A 20,000-nucleotide genomic window follows, 5' to 3' on the forward strand; every position below is an offset into this window, starting at 1 on the left:
AAAATGTGTGTGTGTGTGGGGGGGGGGGATCCCGGCGTAAATCCATACTGAGGAGTGGGGGGGATGGTCACCATCACCACGATTACAAGCCCATAACCGGACAGGCGCAGCCTTTTTTTTTTTTTTGGGGGGGGGGGGGAGAAGCTTTGTGCCCCCCTCCCCCCCCCCCCACACACACACACTTTACAGGGATCGGATGCCCCACTCTTTTACATGAAATATACAGTGGGAGAAAAGTGGCAGCAACAACATAAAGACTTTTTGTTCTTGTTGCTTTTTTTTTTTTTTGCTTGTCAGACGACTTTCGGCGGAAAATCTGACCTTACAAGTATGAAAACATTTTTTTTTTTTTTGAAATATCTGTGAGAGGGAGCGGAACGACCGAACGGGGGAAGGTTGTGTATGGGGGGGGGGGGGGTATCCCTCTCCCACACGAGGAAGATTTTGCAATTTTGCGACATCACTGTGAAGGCCTACTAAATAATGGGGCCTATCATCAGCGTAGACAGGATTTGATCTTAGGAGGAGCGGTTATGTGAGGGAACGAATCAAGCGAGGGGGGAGGGTATGGTAGGGGGGTTTTCCCCTCCTACGGTGAAATCTCTTTGCGTTGAAAATGTTGACATTTTTCAGTCCAAAAACTGCCGTTTGTAGCTATAATATTCTTCGCTTTGAAAATTAAGGGGGGCACACCAGGCGCAACTGCTGTCAATCACTGGCAGCAACATCAGGAGAATGGCATAGCGATTAAATGCGAGCGAGCGGAGCGAGCGAGCATGAAAATTTTAACATTTTACAGTCTAAAAACTGCCGTTTGTAGCTATACTTTTTCGCTTTGGAAATTAAGGGGGCCGCATCAGGCGCAACTGCCGGCAATTACTGGCAGAAACATCAGGAGAATGGCTTAGCAGTTAAATGCGAGCGAGCGGGGCGAGCGAGCTTGAAAATTTTGACATTTTACAGTCCAAAGACTGCCGTTTGTGGCTGTATTTTTTCGCTTTGGAAATTATGGGGGTACACCGGGCGCAACTGCCGGCAATCGGGCAGCAACATCAGAATGGCATAACGATTAAATGCGAGCGAGCGAAGCGAGTGAGCTTGAAAATTTTGATATTTTACAGTCCCACTGTCCTTTGTGGCTGTACTAGTATTTTTTTCGCTTTGGAAATTAAGGGGGGGGGGGGGCGCACCGGGCGAAAACTGCTGGCAATTACTGTCAGCAACATCAGGAGAATGGCATAATGATTAAATGCGAGCGAGTGAAGCGAATGAGCTTGAAAATTTTGACATTTTCCAGTCCCAAAAACTGTCGTTTGTGGCTGTATTTTTTCACTTTAAAAATTAAGGGGGCGCACCGGGCAAAAACTGTTGGCAATTACTGGCAGCAACATCAGGAGAATGGCATAATGATTAAATGCGAGCGAGCGAAGCGAGCGAGCTTCAAAATTTTGACATTTTGACAGTCCAAAAACTGCCGTTTGTAGCTATATTTTTCGCTTTGGAAATTAAGGGGGCACACCGGGCGAAAACTGCTGGCAATTACTGGCAGCAACATTAGGAGAATGGAATAATAATTAAATGTGAGGGAGCGAAGCGAGCGAGCTTCAAAAATTTGACATTTTACAGTCCCCAAACTGCCGTTTGTAGCTATTTTCGCTTTGGAAATTAAGGGGGGCGCACCTGCTCACAATCACTGGCAGCAACATCAGGAGAATGGCATAGTGATTAAATGCGAGCGAGCGGAGCGAGCGAGCTTGAAAATTTTGACATTTTACAGTCTAAAAACTGCCGTTTGTAGCTATACTTTTTCGCTTTGGAAATTTAGGGGGCACACCGAGTGCAACTGCCGGCAATTACTGGCAGCAACATCAGGAGAATGGCATAGCGGTTAAATGCGAGCGAGCGGAGCGAGCGAGCTTGAAAATTTTGACATTTTACAGTCCAAAGACTGCCGTTTGTGGCTGCATTTTTTTCGCTTTGGAAATTAAGGGGACACACCGGGCGCAACTGCCGGCAATTACTGGCAGCAACATCAGGAGTATGGCATACTGATTAAATGGTAGCGAGCGAAGCGAGTGAGCTTGAAAATTTTGACATTTTCCAGTCCTAAAAACTGTCGTTTGTAGCTATATTTTCGCTTTGGAAATTAAGGGGGCCGCACCGGGTGCACCTGCTGTCAATCACTGGCAGCAACTTCAGGAGAATGGCATAGCGGTTAAATGCGAGCGAGCGGAGCGAGCGAGCTTTGAAATTTTAAAATTTTACACTCCAAAAACTGCCGTTTGTAGCTATATTTTTCGCTTTTGTTTGTCCCACTTTTATTTGAGAACCATCCCCCCCCATCGACGTCTCTATACTTATTAGGTTGCTTTTGTTAAGTGAAAGATCTGCTGCACACTCTTTGATAAATTAGGGAATATACGTCTATGTCAAAAGTGTACAAAGTTTATCCCTTATCCTGTATAGCGGACCTTTTGCATGTTCATGATTGCAATACAACGATCTGGTGCATAGTTCTGGCGATATTTGGCCAATTTTCCATTAAGACAGGTCGAGATTTGTCCTCATCTCGGGAATTGCTTGGGGGATAAATGATTTGTCTGTCTAAACACTTCCTTTGGGGCGGGGCAAATGCTCCTTTGCCTCCCATAGATTCGACGTCCCTGATCTTCCCTTGGTACGCCCATAGATGTATCCTGACTGAGTCATCAGTCACTGTCGTTTCTCAGGAATGATTCAGGAAATTGAGGGGATTCAATTATGGCGATAAAGTTGTTGTTATTGTTTGTTTGTATGTTTTCGTACATATTTTGCAGATGGTCCCCAGTTACTCGCGTCATAACATGTTTACATGTAGACCTATACTATTTGACGTTGTCAACGCCTGAGCCATACCTTACAGTGTATGTCGATGTTACTTTCTTCGCGAGCGAGCGAAGCGAGCGAGCGCTTGAGAAAAGTATACATTTTCCTACAAGATAGAATACTGTTCAGCTCTGTTACCTCTCTGAAGGCCGGCGTACAAACGTCATGCAATATGCCAAAATTGATACAATCACATTTCTGCTTCCTCCATTTTTTCCCCTCAAAATTCAGGGGGGGATGATTGTACAGGCCATCCCCCCCTCCTCCATTTCAGGGGGGGATATATCCCCCCCATCCCCCCCGGGATTTACGCCCATGCTCCTAACTAACTATGGGTTGTGACAAAAAGAACCACTGTGGCAACTATAAATACAAGCAGGAAGATATGGACTCGCCACACGAGTATCAGTCTGAACTGGAGGCTAAGCAATATTGTTATTTCGTAAGAGTAAATTCGTGGACACCAGCAAAATAGTGCTGTAAATTGACATTAGAACTCTACCAGAAGTACCAGAAGCCGCCATCATGATTCCCTTAGTGGCCAGAATTTCATCACGATCTGTAAGGAATTTGCAGACTCTCCCCTTATTTACAGAAGTGGTGGGTAAACCTCATGGACCGCCCTGTTCAAGGATTCGACATGCTGCGACAGTAGCCAGTGAGTCAGTGTAGTCCCATATATCTGTATTTATGTTCGTCAACAAGGGTTGCCAGAAACAGTAAATTTATAGAGTCGGGGCAGCAGTTTGTTCCAGGGCCAGGGGTCCAGTTTGCAGCACCGCCTAGGAATATCTAACCATATCTTGAAAAGTATAAGGGTATTTTTTTTCTAAATTGTTCTATTTGAAGAGCAACTGAAGAGCTTTCTTCTGATACCAGAATCATGAAATAACTCGGATGATGCCATTGATGTATGATGGCCTTCATAATTCTAATTTAAATTAAACCATCTGTGTCACGCTGTTTTTAAAAATGTATGACTTTCTTAACAAAACGTTAAGATTTTGTTCCGTTGCTAGGCAACCACCATCATCCCTTGTTTGTATCTTTATACAAAAGCTTATTATGTAAAGATTCCTGGCATGGTAAGGATTCCTCGTGTAACTGTGTTAAAGGGATCATACAGTTTTAGTTGAGACCTAATTCTAGGTTTCTAACATTTTTTGGTGAGATAAGGAGAAACTTCTTATGAAATATGAAAGAGCATGTAATTCTATAGGAATTCAATGTTTATTTGATGAAAATTGGTTTTGAAATGACTGAGATATCAAAAAAGAAAAGGGATTCTAATAAAGTGTGGGACCCACACTTTATTACGATCGCTTTGTATTACTTTGTTTTTGGATGTTTCAGTCATTCCAAACCCGATTTTCATCACATACATTTTTGAATTTCTCTTGAAATGGTATGCTCTGTTCTATATCATAAGTGTTTTCTTGGTATCTCGCAATAAGTTAAGATCCCAATTCCCATCTCCACCAATACTGTACCATCCCTTTAAATATTCTAAAATTCATTTCCTTTGTCAGTTTTGAGGATTGCAACAGTGACCAAAATGTCGAGGATGGGTCCGGTTTGTGGCACCCCTATGGGATTTACACATATAGCGCTATTTGACATGTCAAAATGGGGATGGGTGGAAATTGATGAAATACATGCGATCTTGAAAAACTAATAAATCGTCATGAAGGATCGAGATAATGAATCCAAATAAATGATTAAAGTGTTCTAACAAGCTGAAAACTAGTTGGACCATCCAAAAATGTTTGGTTTTTGCAAAATTTTAATGTTTGAAGAAATCAGGGGACATTTTTGTGTGGGGTACTGCAAACTGGACCCCCCTGCCGCAATGCCGCAAACCGAACCGGGTCCTCTTGGTGGTTGCAAATTTTCTGCATAAGATTGATTATTATGACGAGGGTTATTGTCCACCATACAAAATTGTGATGCAGTGTCAAGAGGCCTTTGGTACCTCTTCCAAAAAAAGAAAGAAAAACAATAATTTAATTTCTGTTGCCCGTTTTACCAGAATACTACTAAATACCCTTGAAAAGGCCTTAACCTGCCGCAAACTGGGTCCGCTACTCTAGCAACTAGTAGAATCTATGCATGGATGAACATCGACTGCCATGACTTAGTGTAATTGATCGCCTATAACGTCCCTCTGGATGTTTGCAGTTTTGTTAGTTAAATTCATCCGCAGTTGATGATAGTGCAAAGCTTAGGGACTTTACGGAGATGGGCATGCATGGCTGACTATTAATAAACATCGTCTGTTCCGACTATCTGTATGGTTGGACCTACTACTCATCGACCGCCTAATTTTTATTTGCTTGGTAAGAATATTTAACACTGAAATTCACGTAAAAACTTGACCTATGTGATTGAGAAAATCCAGCACTATCAAATGCTGTTGTTTCGTTTTCAATTCGAAGTTTCAGTGCAAAAATATCACCATCGAACTTGCGTGGCCTCTTTTCAGCTTCCTGACGTGCCGCTTCATTTTTAGATCGACCACTGTTTTTATATTGATAATACACACAAACCGAGTTGTATTGAACACCGTGTTGTACGAAGCTTTTTAGAAAATACATTGACATTACATTACGATTCGATTGAAATATTCATTCGAAATTTTGTCCTTGATTAAAACCATTAATGAACAGTGAATTTTCATGTTTTCCCACACATCCTCATCAACGGTCAAAGCCAATACATTTTTGTGTGCTGTGCGCGCAGTGCAGTGCGTACTAAGCGTTCTGTGTGCCAAAACTACGCGGTCGATTTCAAAAAGGATGGTCGATGCGTAGTACAGCTACCATACCAGTGTAATTTACTAGTGATCTAGATAGAAATCTAGACCCAAACCGGTCCAAATTTACTTTTATGTTTAAATTACCATACTAGTCCGCAAGTAAACATGCATGATAGATCTACAATGGTCTATGGACATTTTACATCCACCAGCTGCAGGCAGGGGTTTGAGCTGATGACATGACAAGATGGCATGGTCATGGCATGGAGTTTTGATTATGGAGGCAATTCACATCTCACTGTCATTAAAATGATCCCTCAAATGGCAATACTTGTCATTGATGATACAATATTTCAATCAAATTGATGACTTGGGCATATGCACAAGTCTCAGTCTCCTCGCACTATCAGATTACAGTCTTATTTTGTCTGCAGCAGTGTAGGTAATGAAATTATTGTTGTCGTATAAATAAAGATTATTGCTGAATGCATAGGGTCTACATCAAAATCGCTTAGCGCATGTATTGGTTCCAACCGCCGTATACATTACTGTCATTCAAGTACTGAAAAGTTAATGGTGAAATTATGGATGGTGTTTTGGTTGAATTTTATTTGAATGTATGCATATGTGGTAAAAATAGTAATATACTTCAAGGGAGATGTTCTACTTCTTGATCACTTCTCACTGTGGTTGAACTGAAATGTAGCCATGCCATGATTCTAACATGCTTTGTCAAGGTATGGTAGCCTTCAGCATTCATGAATGATGGACTAATACAAACATTTCCAGTACCAGGGTACTCTTTTTGTTACCATTTATCATTCTGTCCCAGTAACAGGTTACAGAGAAACATACATTCCACTTATCATTTTGTTTGTTTGTTTGTTTTTTGTTTTTGCAAATTATACTTCCCAATAATAACTAGAGAAGCACTCTAAGAGTGCAGACCTCTGCCAAGCATGCAGCTCGTTTCCACCACTGATCTTGTTCTTCCACAGAGATCAGTGATCTCCATCCATACATACTTATAGCATTGTGTCCTGATTTCCCAATATAGAAGCCTTTGTTACGTCATAAACCCTCAGCTGCACAGTGCGCCTCGCCCCAGCAGAAATTAGAGCACGCACTTTAGATGCAAACCTCAAATACGCGCAGCCTGAACTCCCAAGTTCATTGACCCTACCTGCCAAAATATCAAAAATCCTTCATAAATTCCCCAAAAATTCTTGGATCACTACCAAAAGTTAATCGTTTGTTATTTGTGTCATTCTCAATCTTTCCTGCAAGTTTCATCCCAATCCGTTAACTACTTTTTGAATTATTTTGCACACGGACAAACTAGCTAACTAACAAACACACAAACACACAAACACACAAACCGACGGTAACGAAAACATAACCTCCTCCCTTGGCGGAGGTAGCTAACATGTGAGTGTACATAATGTTCTTCTATAGGTCAGTCAAAAGATGGTAGCGTTGAAGGAAGAGCCCTGTACCTAGATGCCCAGTCCACCACACCCCTGGTGAGTAAATGTAAAAGAGCCATCCTACTGCATGTACAAGTTAGCTTCTTTGAATAGATTGAAATGAAACAAGCAGAATGGTCTCAGTTACTTGTACTTGACAGTTTCACATGTTCTTACTTTCAGGAAGTAGTTATATTGATTGATAACACCATATATGCAAATAAGATGATGTGTGGATGTGGAGATGCCATTACCTCACAAGTTTCTCAATGTCCTGCACACAAATCGTCACTCAATTTCATTTTGAAATGAAATACACAAAAAAGTGTCTTGTATGCATTGCATTGTGAGTTTATTGAAGTGTTACAATTACCTAACAGTAGTGAGTTTTAAGGGGATAGGTGAGAATACCTAACTTATTGATTTAGATGCATGGTATTTCCCCAATGCAACTTCTCATAATCTTTATAAGTTTGAGTCATTAAATTCCAAGAGGCAGAACAGAATATTTTTAGGGCACTGAACTTGGAAGGAACAAAATTAAAAATGTAAAGGTATGACAGAATAAGCCAGTTCGGAGATAGCTCATGTGCACATGGGTACAAATAACCTTTCATTTTTCTCAGTTAGTTAGGCACTTCACTCAAGTCAAAGCGACATAATGCAGCAGCTTTTCTAACATAGCAATTTACTGAATTCGTATTCTAACGAAGAATGAACCTGTGTAGATGAAGTGACCAGAATGGTTCGTCAATCAACACTTTGGGAAGCATCTATTTCATTGTGCTGTTTTGAATACATTAACAAACTTTTTCTGTTCTGTTAACATTGCCAAATACCAGGCTTGCTGTCAGGTGGATGTATAATCCTGGCAGGTACCATTTATAAGGACCATGAATAACCATGAGCATTACAGATGCTTATCTCAGTGAAATTAAAAACCAACCTGTCTCTTGGTACAAATGACCTTTTTCTGCTCATGCTCAAACTTGAACCCCGAACTGGCTTATATGTACAGGCAGCAAAAATTGTGATCATAGTGTGCTTTCAAGAAAAGTAAACATGCTTTACATACTTGTCCTTTTTACAAAAGTGTGATGGCATCAGAAAGAAAGTACAGTTATATGATAATATGTGTAATAACTGTGTTGATTTCTTACTAGGACCCAAGAGTCTTAGATGCCATGATGCCGTACTCCGTGACATACTACGGCAATCCTCACTCCAGAACTCACCAGTATGGCTGGGAATCAGAGGAGGCGGTGGAGCTTGCAAGGAAGGTGGGACTGTTAACCCGTTCCATGCTGAATTCTGAAATCCCCATATACTTCTTACATCAATCACCAGGTTCCCGTATAGAACGGGTTAAGAGTTAAAGGTTTATAATGATGGTTAACCCATTGAGGACAAGGCCCGAGTATACTGGGGCAAGCGTGTATGGGATATATGTGTCGAAGCAAAATCAGTCCGTCCTCAACGGGTTAAAGTAAGAGAGGTAATTGTTCCAACTGGTGGTCGGTCAGATTGAGTCAATGGAGTTGAAAGTCAGAGATGATAATGACTGCTGGCAGTCAGTCTCATCATTGGTTAGAGGTTCTGATTTGGTGATTAAGATGGATTTCACTTTTGTCTCACATGAAAAGACATATTCTTGTAAAGCCCAGAGCCTTGCATTCACTGGCCATCATTTTTGAAAGCCATATTTGAACAGTAATCATGCCTTCTGTTCCCAAACAATTCACAAGTAGATACAACAATCAATATTGATGCAGTTTAAATTCAATTCTCATATGCTTGTCTTGACAGTAGTCTCTACCCACAGGATGATGTCTTAAATAGAGTGGTGATTGGTCTGTCTGATTCATTTTAGACCATTTTTAAAGGGATAGTTTGTAACTGATCAGTGGGAATTAGTGGGAATGCTGGGGGATAATTGTTCCGATTCTTGTGGGATTCATTTAAGAGTAAACCATATAGTTATTGCTGTGTGAAAATTATTTGCTTTGGAACGATCTCATATTCAAGTAATGTGCAGTTTAATGCCCCGTCACTGTACAGGCATGCTAACCTGGAAACATTAAAGGGGACGGCTAGTAACTGATCAGTGGGAATCAGTGAGAATGCTGGAGGGTGATTGTTCCAATCCTTGTGGGATTCATTTAAGAGTACAATATATGTCTTTTGTTGTGTGAAAATGATTTGCTTCAGAATGGTCTCATATTCAAGTAATGTGCAGTTTAATGTTTCCAGGTTAGCGTGCCTGGTCAGTGACGGGGCATTAAAGACCTCAAATGTGATGTGTCGTGAGGGATACATTCGATGAATAATGGAAGAAAAAAAAAACTTGTAAACTTTTCAAATTCTTCTAATTTGGAACATTTTTTTTTTCATGGTATGATGATGACGTGTAAACAAATTACCTCTTAAAGGGGATGGCTAGTTGTGTGAAAATTATTTGCGTCAGAACGGTCTCATATTCAAGTAATGTGCAGATTAGTGCCCCGTCACTGACCAGGCACGCTAACCTGGAAACATTAAACTGCACATTACTTGAATATGAGACCATTCTGAAGCAAATCATTTTCACACAACAAAAGACATATATTGTACTCTTAAATGAATCCCACAAGGATTGGAACAATCACCCTCCAGCATTCTCACTGATTCCCACTGATCAGTTACTAGCCATCCCCTTTAAATTTGATTTTACACATACACCATTTCATCCTTGGGCCGTCAATCATGTATATCTTGTGAGTACTCCTAATTTAACCTTTACTGACTTATCTGAGTGGACTCTTTAGTCCACCTAGTTTTAAGAATGCAAGTGCCATAGGTATGTAAATTGTTAACTGCAGCATTACCAGTACGATATGTGCATATTCTTATCTCTGGCTGCATGTGGGCATGTAACACACAATTTTAAAGGGACTGTACAGTACTGGTTGAGATGGGGATTCATGTTTTGAACATTCTTAAGTGAGATAATGAGAAACCTCTCATGGAATATGAAAGAGCATGTAATTTTAAGAAGGATTCAACGTTTATTTGGTGAAAATTAGTTTTCAAATGGCTGAGATATCCAAAAAGTGATAATAATAAAAGGCAACAGGCCACGCCTTTTATTAGGATCTCTTTGTTTCACCTTGTTTTTGAATATCTCAGCCATCAATTTTCATCAAATAAACTTTTGATACCCCCCTAGAATTGCATGCTCTTTGACATCACATAAAGTGGTTTCTGAATATCTTGCAAAATGTTAAAAGCTAAATCCTCACCTCGACCAGAACTGTACACACCCTTTACATGTACAACTCAATTTCTACACACATATTCATTACTTGTATTCTGTCTGTCTACGTCTTCCTCTGTGTCTATGTTGCTACCAACAGCAAGTTGCTGATTTGATAGGGGCGGATGCTCGAGAAATTGTTTTCACAAGTGGAGCAACAGAGTCCAACAATATCTCTGTGAAGGTGAGAAAATTCAATTTTACCAATGTTTAGAAAAATATCCAATGGCAATTTATGTTTCGTTATCCTGTGGATCACAATAGAGTCATATACTGTATCTATGAATCTGATCTTAAGTTTGATTTCCTAGTGAAGTCAGAAATATCTGCATGCAGGAATCATAATCACAAATGTGTCCATAGATGAGCTCAGGTAATGGGCACATACCTCAGTGATATACACAGAAACTCGCTAATGTGTCAGAAGCCATATTGTATAGATGCTTCATGTCTTCCAGATAAATCAGTATTCTTTTAATAATTACACGTGTAGACTCCTTCATGAGCTTCTTTGCTGGTGAAAATGGACTGTGTAAATAATGCCTATGTGAGTCAAACTATGCATGTGAGACATGTGTTGTGTTTGCATGTGTTTTAAGCCTTTCATCTTATGCTCGCATCTAGACTGATCTTCGTACTCCAGGGAAATTTCAGAAAAAAATGGGTGTGGATCCACTGTTGCCTCCAAGTACTATGACTATTGTGTAGACTGACATTGACTGAAAATTTGTAATTATGGTGACAATGTTTGATGATGATTTTGTAATGGTATAATGGGTAATGAGGAAGTACATCTTCTTTATTTGTGTCTAATTTTTTTTTTCCTTTTATGTGCAGGGACTGGCCAGGTTCTACAAGTCCAAGAAGAAGCATGTTATCACAACCCAGACAGTAAGTAAAGGGATGTGTTATACATCATAACATAATGTCATTTAGAATGTAGCTGTGTGTGCTACAGCTTCAGGCACATGTACATTAAAGGACAAGTTCACCTTCATAAACATAAGGATTGAGAAAATGCAACAATGTTAGTAGAACACATCAGTGAAAGTTTGAGGAAAATTGGACAATCGATGCAAAAGTTATGAATTTTTTAAATTTTTGTCTTGGAACCGCTGGATGAGGAGACTACTACAGCTTGTGAGTCATATGCGTACAACAGTATAAAGAAAATGTAAAAGAAAATTCAACATATTTTCACTTTTTTCGCATAATAAAAGAGCACTTGACTCGCCTCTTTCTAAAGGCAGGGGGAATAATATTACCCATAACATTTGTCGGTAACGAGTCAGGGGAATGTATACTTTTTTCAACAGATGGAATTTTGTGAAATTCTCTTTATATTTTCCTTATATTGTTGTACGCATGTGACATCTAAGTTTTTCATACACTGCAGTAGTCTTCTCATCCAGCGGGTACTGCACAAAAACTTCAAAAATTCATAACTTTTGAACGGATTGTCTGATTTTCCTCAAACTTTCTATGATGTGTTCTACTAATATTGCTACATTCTCTCAATCCTTATGTTTATGAAGGTGAACTTGTCCTTTAAGGATGGCGGCTTACAGATCACTGATCATTCAAAGTATGCTGCTTGTATAAAATTGTCCAATGTTTCACCTCTCATAGCAACCATAGAACTTAAAGGCATGATTTACCATTTGCAAAGGAAACAAAAACCCAGCATTGGTGCTTTAAAATAGTTCTAAAATATGAGTTACATTTGTAGGGATAGAAACAACCACTAAAAATATAAATTGGTAAAATCGATGTTAAGTATTATTAAATATACAAAATGTGAACAATAGTTATAATAAAATGTTTTCAGACTAAACCGTCTACAGTTAACGTTTTATTGAGAAAAATACAGATATCTCCTTATATTTCAGGCTTTATCGTGAACATTTTATTTGATAGGATGTTTTGTGGTACAACAGACCTACACATTGCATAACATATCATATCTTGACATTTTTTAAATCACTGTTCCCAAAGGTAAACAGGACCTTTAATAGTTTGAAATTTCATTGATCATGTGACTGTTTTGATGAGAAAACCAATATATTTTTCTTACTAACAAAATGATGTAAATAGTGAATATGTACCACAAACAGTATTGTGAAGCATTTTCAGCATAATGATTTTAATAAGCATTATAAGCATTGATTCCAAAGTGTTACTTCCCTAACAAGCATAGACTTAAGAGTCGAACAGCTCAACTTTTGGATGTGACTCTCTACATCTTCCTGAATTAGTCTACCTTATATTACATACCATGACACTCCTACGTGCCCTTGTGCTTTGCTGTGCAGTAGTTGGCCACAAACAATTTAAGATTTCCAGTTGTATATGTATGTTGTTTTGGTGTAAGCTATGCAATTTATCTCAAGACAGTTTGCCTGTGGTAGAAAGGTTGCCATCTCATCGTACAATTTCTTTTTCACCAGGAGCACAAGTGTGTTCTGGATTCCTGCCGTGTCCTAGAGGGAGAAGGTTTTGATGTCACATACCTGCCAGTGAAAGAGAACGGGATCATTGATATCAAGGCAAGACTAAGTTTCCCTGGTCAGCTATGCGTAATTTACTTCCTGGCAAACTTCCTGTTATTTGAGCACATGATCGCACAACAGACAAAACTGTATAGTTTTAGCAAAATGAAACTATGCATGGTTTGGTCTCTAGCAGGCATGCACCACAAGAGCAAAAACTATGCATCCACCATGAATACTTATAAAGTTGTAAATGTGTGCAAGAGAGAGCAAAATAATAATAATAATAATAATATGATAATAATTGTTTTGGATATAAACTCCAAATTTTATTGTCCAAGAATGGAAATTCATTTTGCCCAATTGATCGTGGGCCCGGCAGCCACTGAGCAGCGCCAGATCGATGTTGCTCTAGCCTTTTCAACTGTTGAACGGCAAACAAGGTAGCAGCAACTCCCATCTTTTAACGTCTTTTGGTATGACGCGGCCGGGGTTTGAACCCACGACCTCCCGATTGTGAGGGCAGCCGCTCTACTCACTGAGCCAACACATCGGTACAGTCTGCTTGTTCAGTATGAAATGGAGCTAAGCATGTGACAAACTTCTCAAAGTTTCAGCCACGTGTGGTCGTGCTATGTAGAAATATGCATAGTTTTGCAAAAAGTGAGAGACTTCCCAAGTGCTTGGAGGAAGTTTCGCCTGAAAGCTCTGGAAACTTGTGCAGTCATACTGCCCAACCTTCATTAAGCAAAGTACCGACCGGGTGGTGAAGCTACGCATAATTTCGCATAGTCTGAATGGGGCAAGTGAAGCTTCAAATTGTGTCTGGTCAGATGATGTCTTGTATGTTTGCCCCTTAGGGAGAAAAAGTATGGATGAAAAAAAAAATTGCAAATCTGAGATAGAAGTAGAGACTCTGTCTTGACTTAATATGATAACATTTATACTAGGAATAGCATGCTGGTATAATTGTCACACATGTAAAAGGCAGGTTTAGTATAACGCAATTAAAATTCAGAAATATATATTTTCTGTGACAAGCTCGTGACAGGCTAACCAGTTTACCTGCTCCTCCCGAGTGGAACCCAGCATGCATGCATTACCAACCTTGGTTATGAAAAGTAGACATGAAATTCTAGTATAATGCTTAACCAGTGTATTGCTTAATATGTCTTGGAAGAGACCTCAAACTGTCTTCATGCTGTAACAGCCATTTGAGCTATTTTAAGACAAAAGTGGGTGTCCTCATGACCATTTATGCAGTTTGTAACGAAGTCTCTCAAATCATCAGATTAATCAATGCTGAACTATGTATGCTCTAATAATGACAATGAACAAGAAGATAAGTATTGATGTAATATAATGGAACAGAATCATTCATTTTTCTGTGAATGGTGAATGTACTAAACTTGACTCTTCATTATATGACAGGATCTGGAAGCAGCATTCAGACCAGACACCATTTTGTGTTCCATCATGGCTGTCAACAATGAGATTGGCGTTAAGCAGCCCATCAAAACTATCGGTGAGATACATACAGTTTAAGCTTTTTTTTTTCTTTTGTGTGTTTTGGATCACACTCATGCTCTGTGCAGCATATTAGCATGATTCATCATCATCATCCACATTGCCAACGCAATCATTATCATCATCACCATTATCATCACCATCACCTTCACCATCACCTTCACCATCATCATCAGCAGCAAGCATCATCATCATCATCAGCAGCAGCAGCACTGTGTCCATAAAGTGCTATACCATGCCAGAGCAGTCACAACCACTTTATTTCTTCCTTAGAAACCTGCCTCTTGTGAGCTTTTGTACGTTTTTGGTATGATTGGAGGTGCAGAGAATCATGTGAAATCAAGTTGAAGACATAAAAGTGACGTCCTCTGTCTCATGTAAAAAAGGGAAGTTTTTTAGGAGCAGCTCCTACTATTTGAGAGATGCATCCAAGCTGAAGTATGCAATGCCTTGCCAAATACTTGTGTCAATCATCAGTATTTACTGACTATGAAACTTCTTTGCAAATGTTGTATACCTAAACTGAATACGCTGTTATTTTCGCGTACAGATATTTTCGCGAATGACGATGTCACAGACATTTTCGCGAGATGTTGTCTTCGTGAATTGATGCCGACGCTTACGTCAATGCTCTATCAACAATGCGCATGGAGGCATTTTCGCGTGTTGTTAAATTTGCGATCCAACTGTGATTCGCGAAATTCGCGAAAATTAAACCCTTGCGAAAATAACAGCTTATACAGTATAGTACACCCTTCTTATACTGTTTGTTGTTGTTGTTGTTGTTGGTGGTGGTGGTGGTGCTACAACTATGTGACAAGATTGTTTCAAAGTTTTCCATGCGGAACCACTGTACAATCACTCAATGTACATGCAAATGTCATATGACAACTGTTAAAGGGGAAGGCTAGTAACTGATCAGTGGGAATCAGTGGAAATGCTGAGAGATGATTGTTCCAATCCTTATGGGATTCATTCAAGAGTTCATTGTATATCTATTGTTGTGTGAAAATGATTTGCTTCAGAATGGTCTCATATTCAAGTAATGTGCAGTTTAATGCTTCCAGGTTAGCGTCCCTGGTCAGTGACGGAGCATTAATCTGCACATTACTTGAATATGAGACCGTTCTGAAGCAAATCATTTTCACACAACAATAGATATACAATGAACTCTTGAACGAATCCCATAAGGATTGGAACAATCATCTCTCAGCATTTCCACTGATTCCCACTGATCAGTTACTAGCCTTCCCCTTTAAAGATACAGTCATCTCATGGGATTATATATTACTGTTTATCCTGGAAGAACTATCATGACAGCCTAGCAATATATATAAAAAAATCAATCATCTTCATGCAAACTATCTGAGTGGAAATGATTTGGGAGATTTCGTGCCTAGTAACAGATCTGACTTTTTTGAGAGCGTATCTCAAACCCTGTTGCAAGAATTTATCCAGGAAGGGCATAGGAAGTGTGTGTTTGTTATCTATCTTGTGTTTAATTCAAAGAATATGTGAATAAAGAAAGAGTATGTTGTGTTTTGTGACTAAATGTTGTGCAGGTGAGATGTGCCGTGCCCGGAAGGTCTTCTTCCACACAGATGCTGCTCAGGCTGTCGGCAAAATTCCTGTGGATGTCAACGACATGAAGATCGACCTCATGTCCATCAGTGGACACAAGATCTACGGTCCTAAAGGTAGAGTACAGCAAAAGAAATGAATAACATGGCTTCAGCACCCTTGTGTATGCTTACAGAGTCTATAATAGATTAATAGGGCACATGCTGTGATTCCAACCTCCCATGGTAGACCATGTAAGCCTGCATGGGAAGTAGTATGTGGTACACGAAGTGTAGTAGAAAAATTAAACTGTTTTGATTGTGAAAAGAGTCATTCTTTTGTGAATAAGCTATAACCTGGTGTGTTTCCCCATCTTTTACTTCTTTGTGTTGTGCTTACCTTTGTCATAATCTCTTTGATCATGGCATACAAAATGCAGTTGATTTCTGAGTGAAAGAAACATTTTGAGAAAAGTTTAAAGTTCATTGATATGAGAAGATCTAACGTGTGGTACTCTTGATTTTATCCATCAGGCATCGGTGCCCTCTATGTTCGTCGCAGGCCAAGGGTGCGAGTGGAGCCCTTGCAGAGTGGGGGTGGGCAGGAGAGGGGGATGAGGAGTGGGACCCTTCCTGCCCCACTGGTGGTCGGCATGGGAGCAGCATGTGAGATTGCTCAGCAGGAGATGGAGGTGGGCTCATTTGCATAGATGCTTTCTTTACTATACGCCATGAGACCATCTATTCCAGTTCCTTGGCAGGATTTAAGGGTATATCCATATTCTGATAGCAGTGTGAAGAAAAACAACCAGCCACCTACTCAGGATTATTAGAGAGAAAGTACACTTCTTCTCAAGGATATCAGCTGGAAGATCACCAGTGGAATATTGGAAGTGATGTATGTAGACTACTGTATACGCCATATATTTCGCAAGTCTAAATTTTCGCGAATCCGCAACTCCCGACGATTTCGCGAGTTGTTAAATTCGCGATCGTGGAGTCTTGTACTGTACAGACAAAATGTACATGCGTATGCCACATTCACATCGGGATCAGAGTAAATATTTTTGTGTGTCTTTAATTTCGCGAATAGCACCTGACGACTCGCAAAATTCGCGAAAATAAAAACCTCGCGAAATATTCAGCGTATACAGTATGTTATTTGGTTTGTTTCATTGCATCTGAATGGAATCGTATATCAACTACATTGTTTTGCTTTATTTATTCGCAATTATGCATGGCATCATGTGGTAAAGGAATGTATGTTTCTCTCATAGTATGACCACAAGAGAATCAGCATGCTGTCTGAGCGTCTAATCAACAAGATAAACGCTGCCCTGTCGAACGTGATCCGTAATGGAGACCCGGATGAGACGTACCCTGGCTGCGTCAATCTCTCGTTTGCCTACGTGGAGGGGGAGAGCCTGCTGATGGCTCTCAAGGATGTGGCCCTGTCGTCGGGGAGTGCCTGTACCTCGGCATCCCTGGAACCGTCCTATGTCCTGAGGGCCATCGGTGCCGATGAAGACCTGGCTCATTCCTCCATTCGGTAAGTTAGCCAGTAGCCACCCATGGTCTGTCTTAGACAAAGGCTATCCAGGACTTTGTTTCTCTTCTATCAGTTCAGTGCTCTGATGGCAGAACCTTTGAGTCATCAATGTCTTTGATTTTGCACTGAAATCATGTCTGTAATACCATGGTTTATGTAGTGAAAGCACAGTAAACACAACACTGAAGTGAATGATTTTATTTCTCAGTTTTTCTTTGTATGTCATTGTATGACTTCAAGCAATATGCTATCCGACTTTTATAGGATAAAAAGTGGTTTTAGGGAAAGAAATGGGAAGTGCTGAAGTGACTGAGGCAAATGAAGTGATAGAAAGCATTTTGGTCCAGTTGCCTTGAATCCAGTCCCACAAACAGATATGAAAATATGCTTTTATGTCATTCTGAAAATATGAGTATGCGTATTAATCTAGCTTTGATTGTGTGGACCAGCAAGTTATGAGAGGAGACACAATTTGCCAAATGATTAGTGATTCATGCCTTGCTTCACAAATGCTGTTATCCACAGAGCTAAGAGAGGCCAAGGACATTCACTTGAGAAAACAAAAAACAAACAATAATGTGCAAAAAGTACATGACATTTAAATCAAGAGTATTTGATATGTATTTGTTATGTCTTCTCACAGGTTTGGTATTGGGAGGTTTACCACCGAAGAAGAAGTTGACTACACTGCAGAGAAATGCATCAAGGAGGTTACGCAACTCAGAGAAATGAGGTGAAGAAAAAAAGCCCCAAAGTTTGTCATGTTCACGGACAGCAATTCCAGTATCACACACAAGATCAAGATATATCTAGCTGCTTGATTAAGATAATATTAAAGAGGTTTAATCAAGAGGGTTGACTGTCTATCAGGAGAAAAGGTGGCATTCTTGGAATGAGAAAGGAAAGAGCCGTGTACAGTGGACTCTCATTATAACGAAGTCCTTGGACCAGCAGTTTTATATCAACATTTTGTTATAACCAAACAAATAAAAATACATAGAGCAGAAAATGTTACGGCCTGAATTTTTGTTTCGTTTTGACTGGAATTTTGATTTTGTTAGTTTTAATGGGAATGCACTGTTCCCAGAAATTTACTGTGAAGTCAGTAATCCAACTTCAGTGGTCGGTGAAAGCATTGAGAAAGCGATGGAAGTAATGCTGTGTCTTTTGTACAGTGTGTGGCCAAAGCAGAGATGAATTTGAAACAAATACTATAAGACATTTTACAACTTTTTTGGTTTGTTTATAGGAAAGTGAAAAGATAATCCAATCATGTGTCAAAATCAAGAGTGAATCAGCTTTTTGTGTCGTGTGTTTTCCTCCTTATTCATGCCTACTAAATGAATGAATCGGAATTTCATAAAGCGCATTTCAATTACACTATTGTATTTCCAAGTATTTTTTGAGTGATAGTTTGGGGACTTGCATGAAACTGAACATTTTGTGCCAGCAACACATTTGAGTAACATTTGAATTAAGCATATCACCTTAGTTTCATTCGTGAAAGCAGAAGACAAATTTCTGGATTAACTATACAAGTGCAGATGGCAAAGTACAAATAAATATTCAATGCTAGATACTTATTCTAAAGGACCGTTGTAAATGCTCTTTACATTGAGAGGAGAGTCTATCGGGATTGCACATGACAAGATAGAACAACTAAAAGTCTGAGAGGTAGACCAATAGCTTTATTACTCCTTTATATCCATATTATTTGTTACTACATAGTACTTCTGTGTTAATTAACATATAAACAATTGTTATCAATGTTGATTGAAATGCAATATTACTGTTTTTTTCTACATAGCATGTGGTTGATGATTCTTTTTATCATATATCATAAATTTTCCTCCGTCAGCCCACTCTGGGAGATGGTGCAAGAAGGCATTGACCTGAAGACCATCAAGTGGACACAGCACTAGTGGACGAAGAAATCTCTTAATCTTTTCCAGGAAGGTTAGCTAGCTTCCGTACAACAGGACACTTCTTTCTCAGCAGATGACATTCTGCACCGTGCCATCAGGCTGGTGCTTTTGGTTCATTTTGATTGCTGCTTCCTTGCTATTGACGCTCCAAAACTGTTTGTGGATTCTTTTTTTCTTTTTTTTTTTTTGTTGATTATTGCAATACTTCCTTATTTATTGTCAAAGTGTCGGCCTTCTCAAATCCACAAACTCCAAATTCCAGTTTGTATGTGTCATATGAAGCAGTGGCATTTGGATTTGAGCAATGTAAATTAGCATCTCATATTGTAGGCTTCAGCCATATGATGCTGTTTGAGCCTAGGGGACGTAGGGCATTGTATCATTAAGCTGACTCAACAGAAGTCGTGATATTATTTTACTTTTCTTTTTCTCATAGATATCACTCAAAACTATCAAAAAAAGAGTAACATTTCATGTTGTGAGTCACTGGATAAGATGGTATGGTGGATCTAAAATAAGTGACAAAATGCCGACATAACTTGGTCCTGGTTGTAAAAAGGGATTGGACCAATT

General features: G+C 39.5%; 1 protein-coding gene across 1 annotated transcript; it reads left to right on the plus strand.

Annotated features, from left to right (window-relative positions):
* The first annotated feature begins 6,344 nt into the window (after window positions 1-6,344).
* LOC140232762 (cysteine desulfurase-like) lies at window positions 6,345-20,000 on the plus strand. The gene is made up of 12 exons (XM_072312877.1): window positions 6,345-6,357; window positions 7,076-7,143; window positions 8,250-8,366; window positions 10,479-10,562; window positions 11,216-11,269; window positions 12,826-12,924; window positions 14,299-14,392; window positions 15,957-16,091; window positions 16,488-16,645; window positions 17,231-17,502; window positions 18,146-18,235; window positions 19,361-20,000. Exons 1-12 carry the CDS (start codon window positions 6,345-6,347, stop codon window positions 19,422-19,424), a joined length of 1,248 nt encoding a protein of 415 aa, XP_072168978.1. The 3' UTR covers window positions 19,425-20,000.

This window comes from Diadema setosum, chromosome 9 (assembly GCF_964275005.1).
Source record: "Diadema setosum chromosome 9, eeDiaSeto1, whole genome shotgun sequence".
NCBI lineage: Eukaryota > Metazoa > Echinodermata > Echinoidea > Diadematoida > Diadematidae > Diadema > Diadema setosum.

Excerpts from the sequence above, each read along its gene's own strand:
- LOC140232762 (XM_072312877.1), top strand. Across the intron at positions 14,393-15,956 it reads GCAGCCCATCAAAACTATCG|GTGAGATGTGCCGTGCCCGG; the intron begins GTGAGATACATA and ends AATGTTGTGCAG. Across the intron at positions 16,092-16,487 it reads CAAGATCTACGGTCCTAAAG|GCATCGGTGCCCTCTATGTT; the intron begins GTAGAGTACAGC and ends TTTATCCATCAG.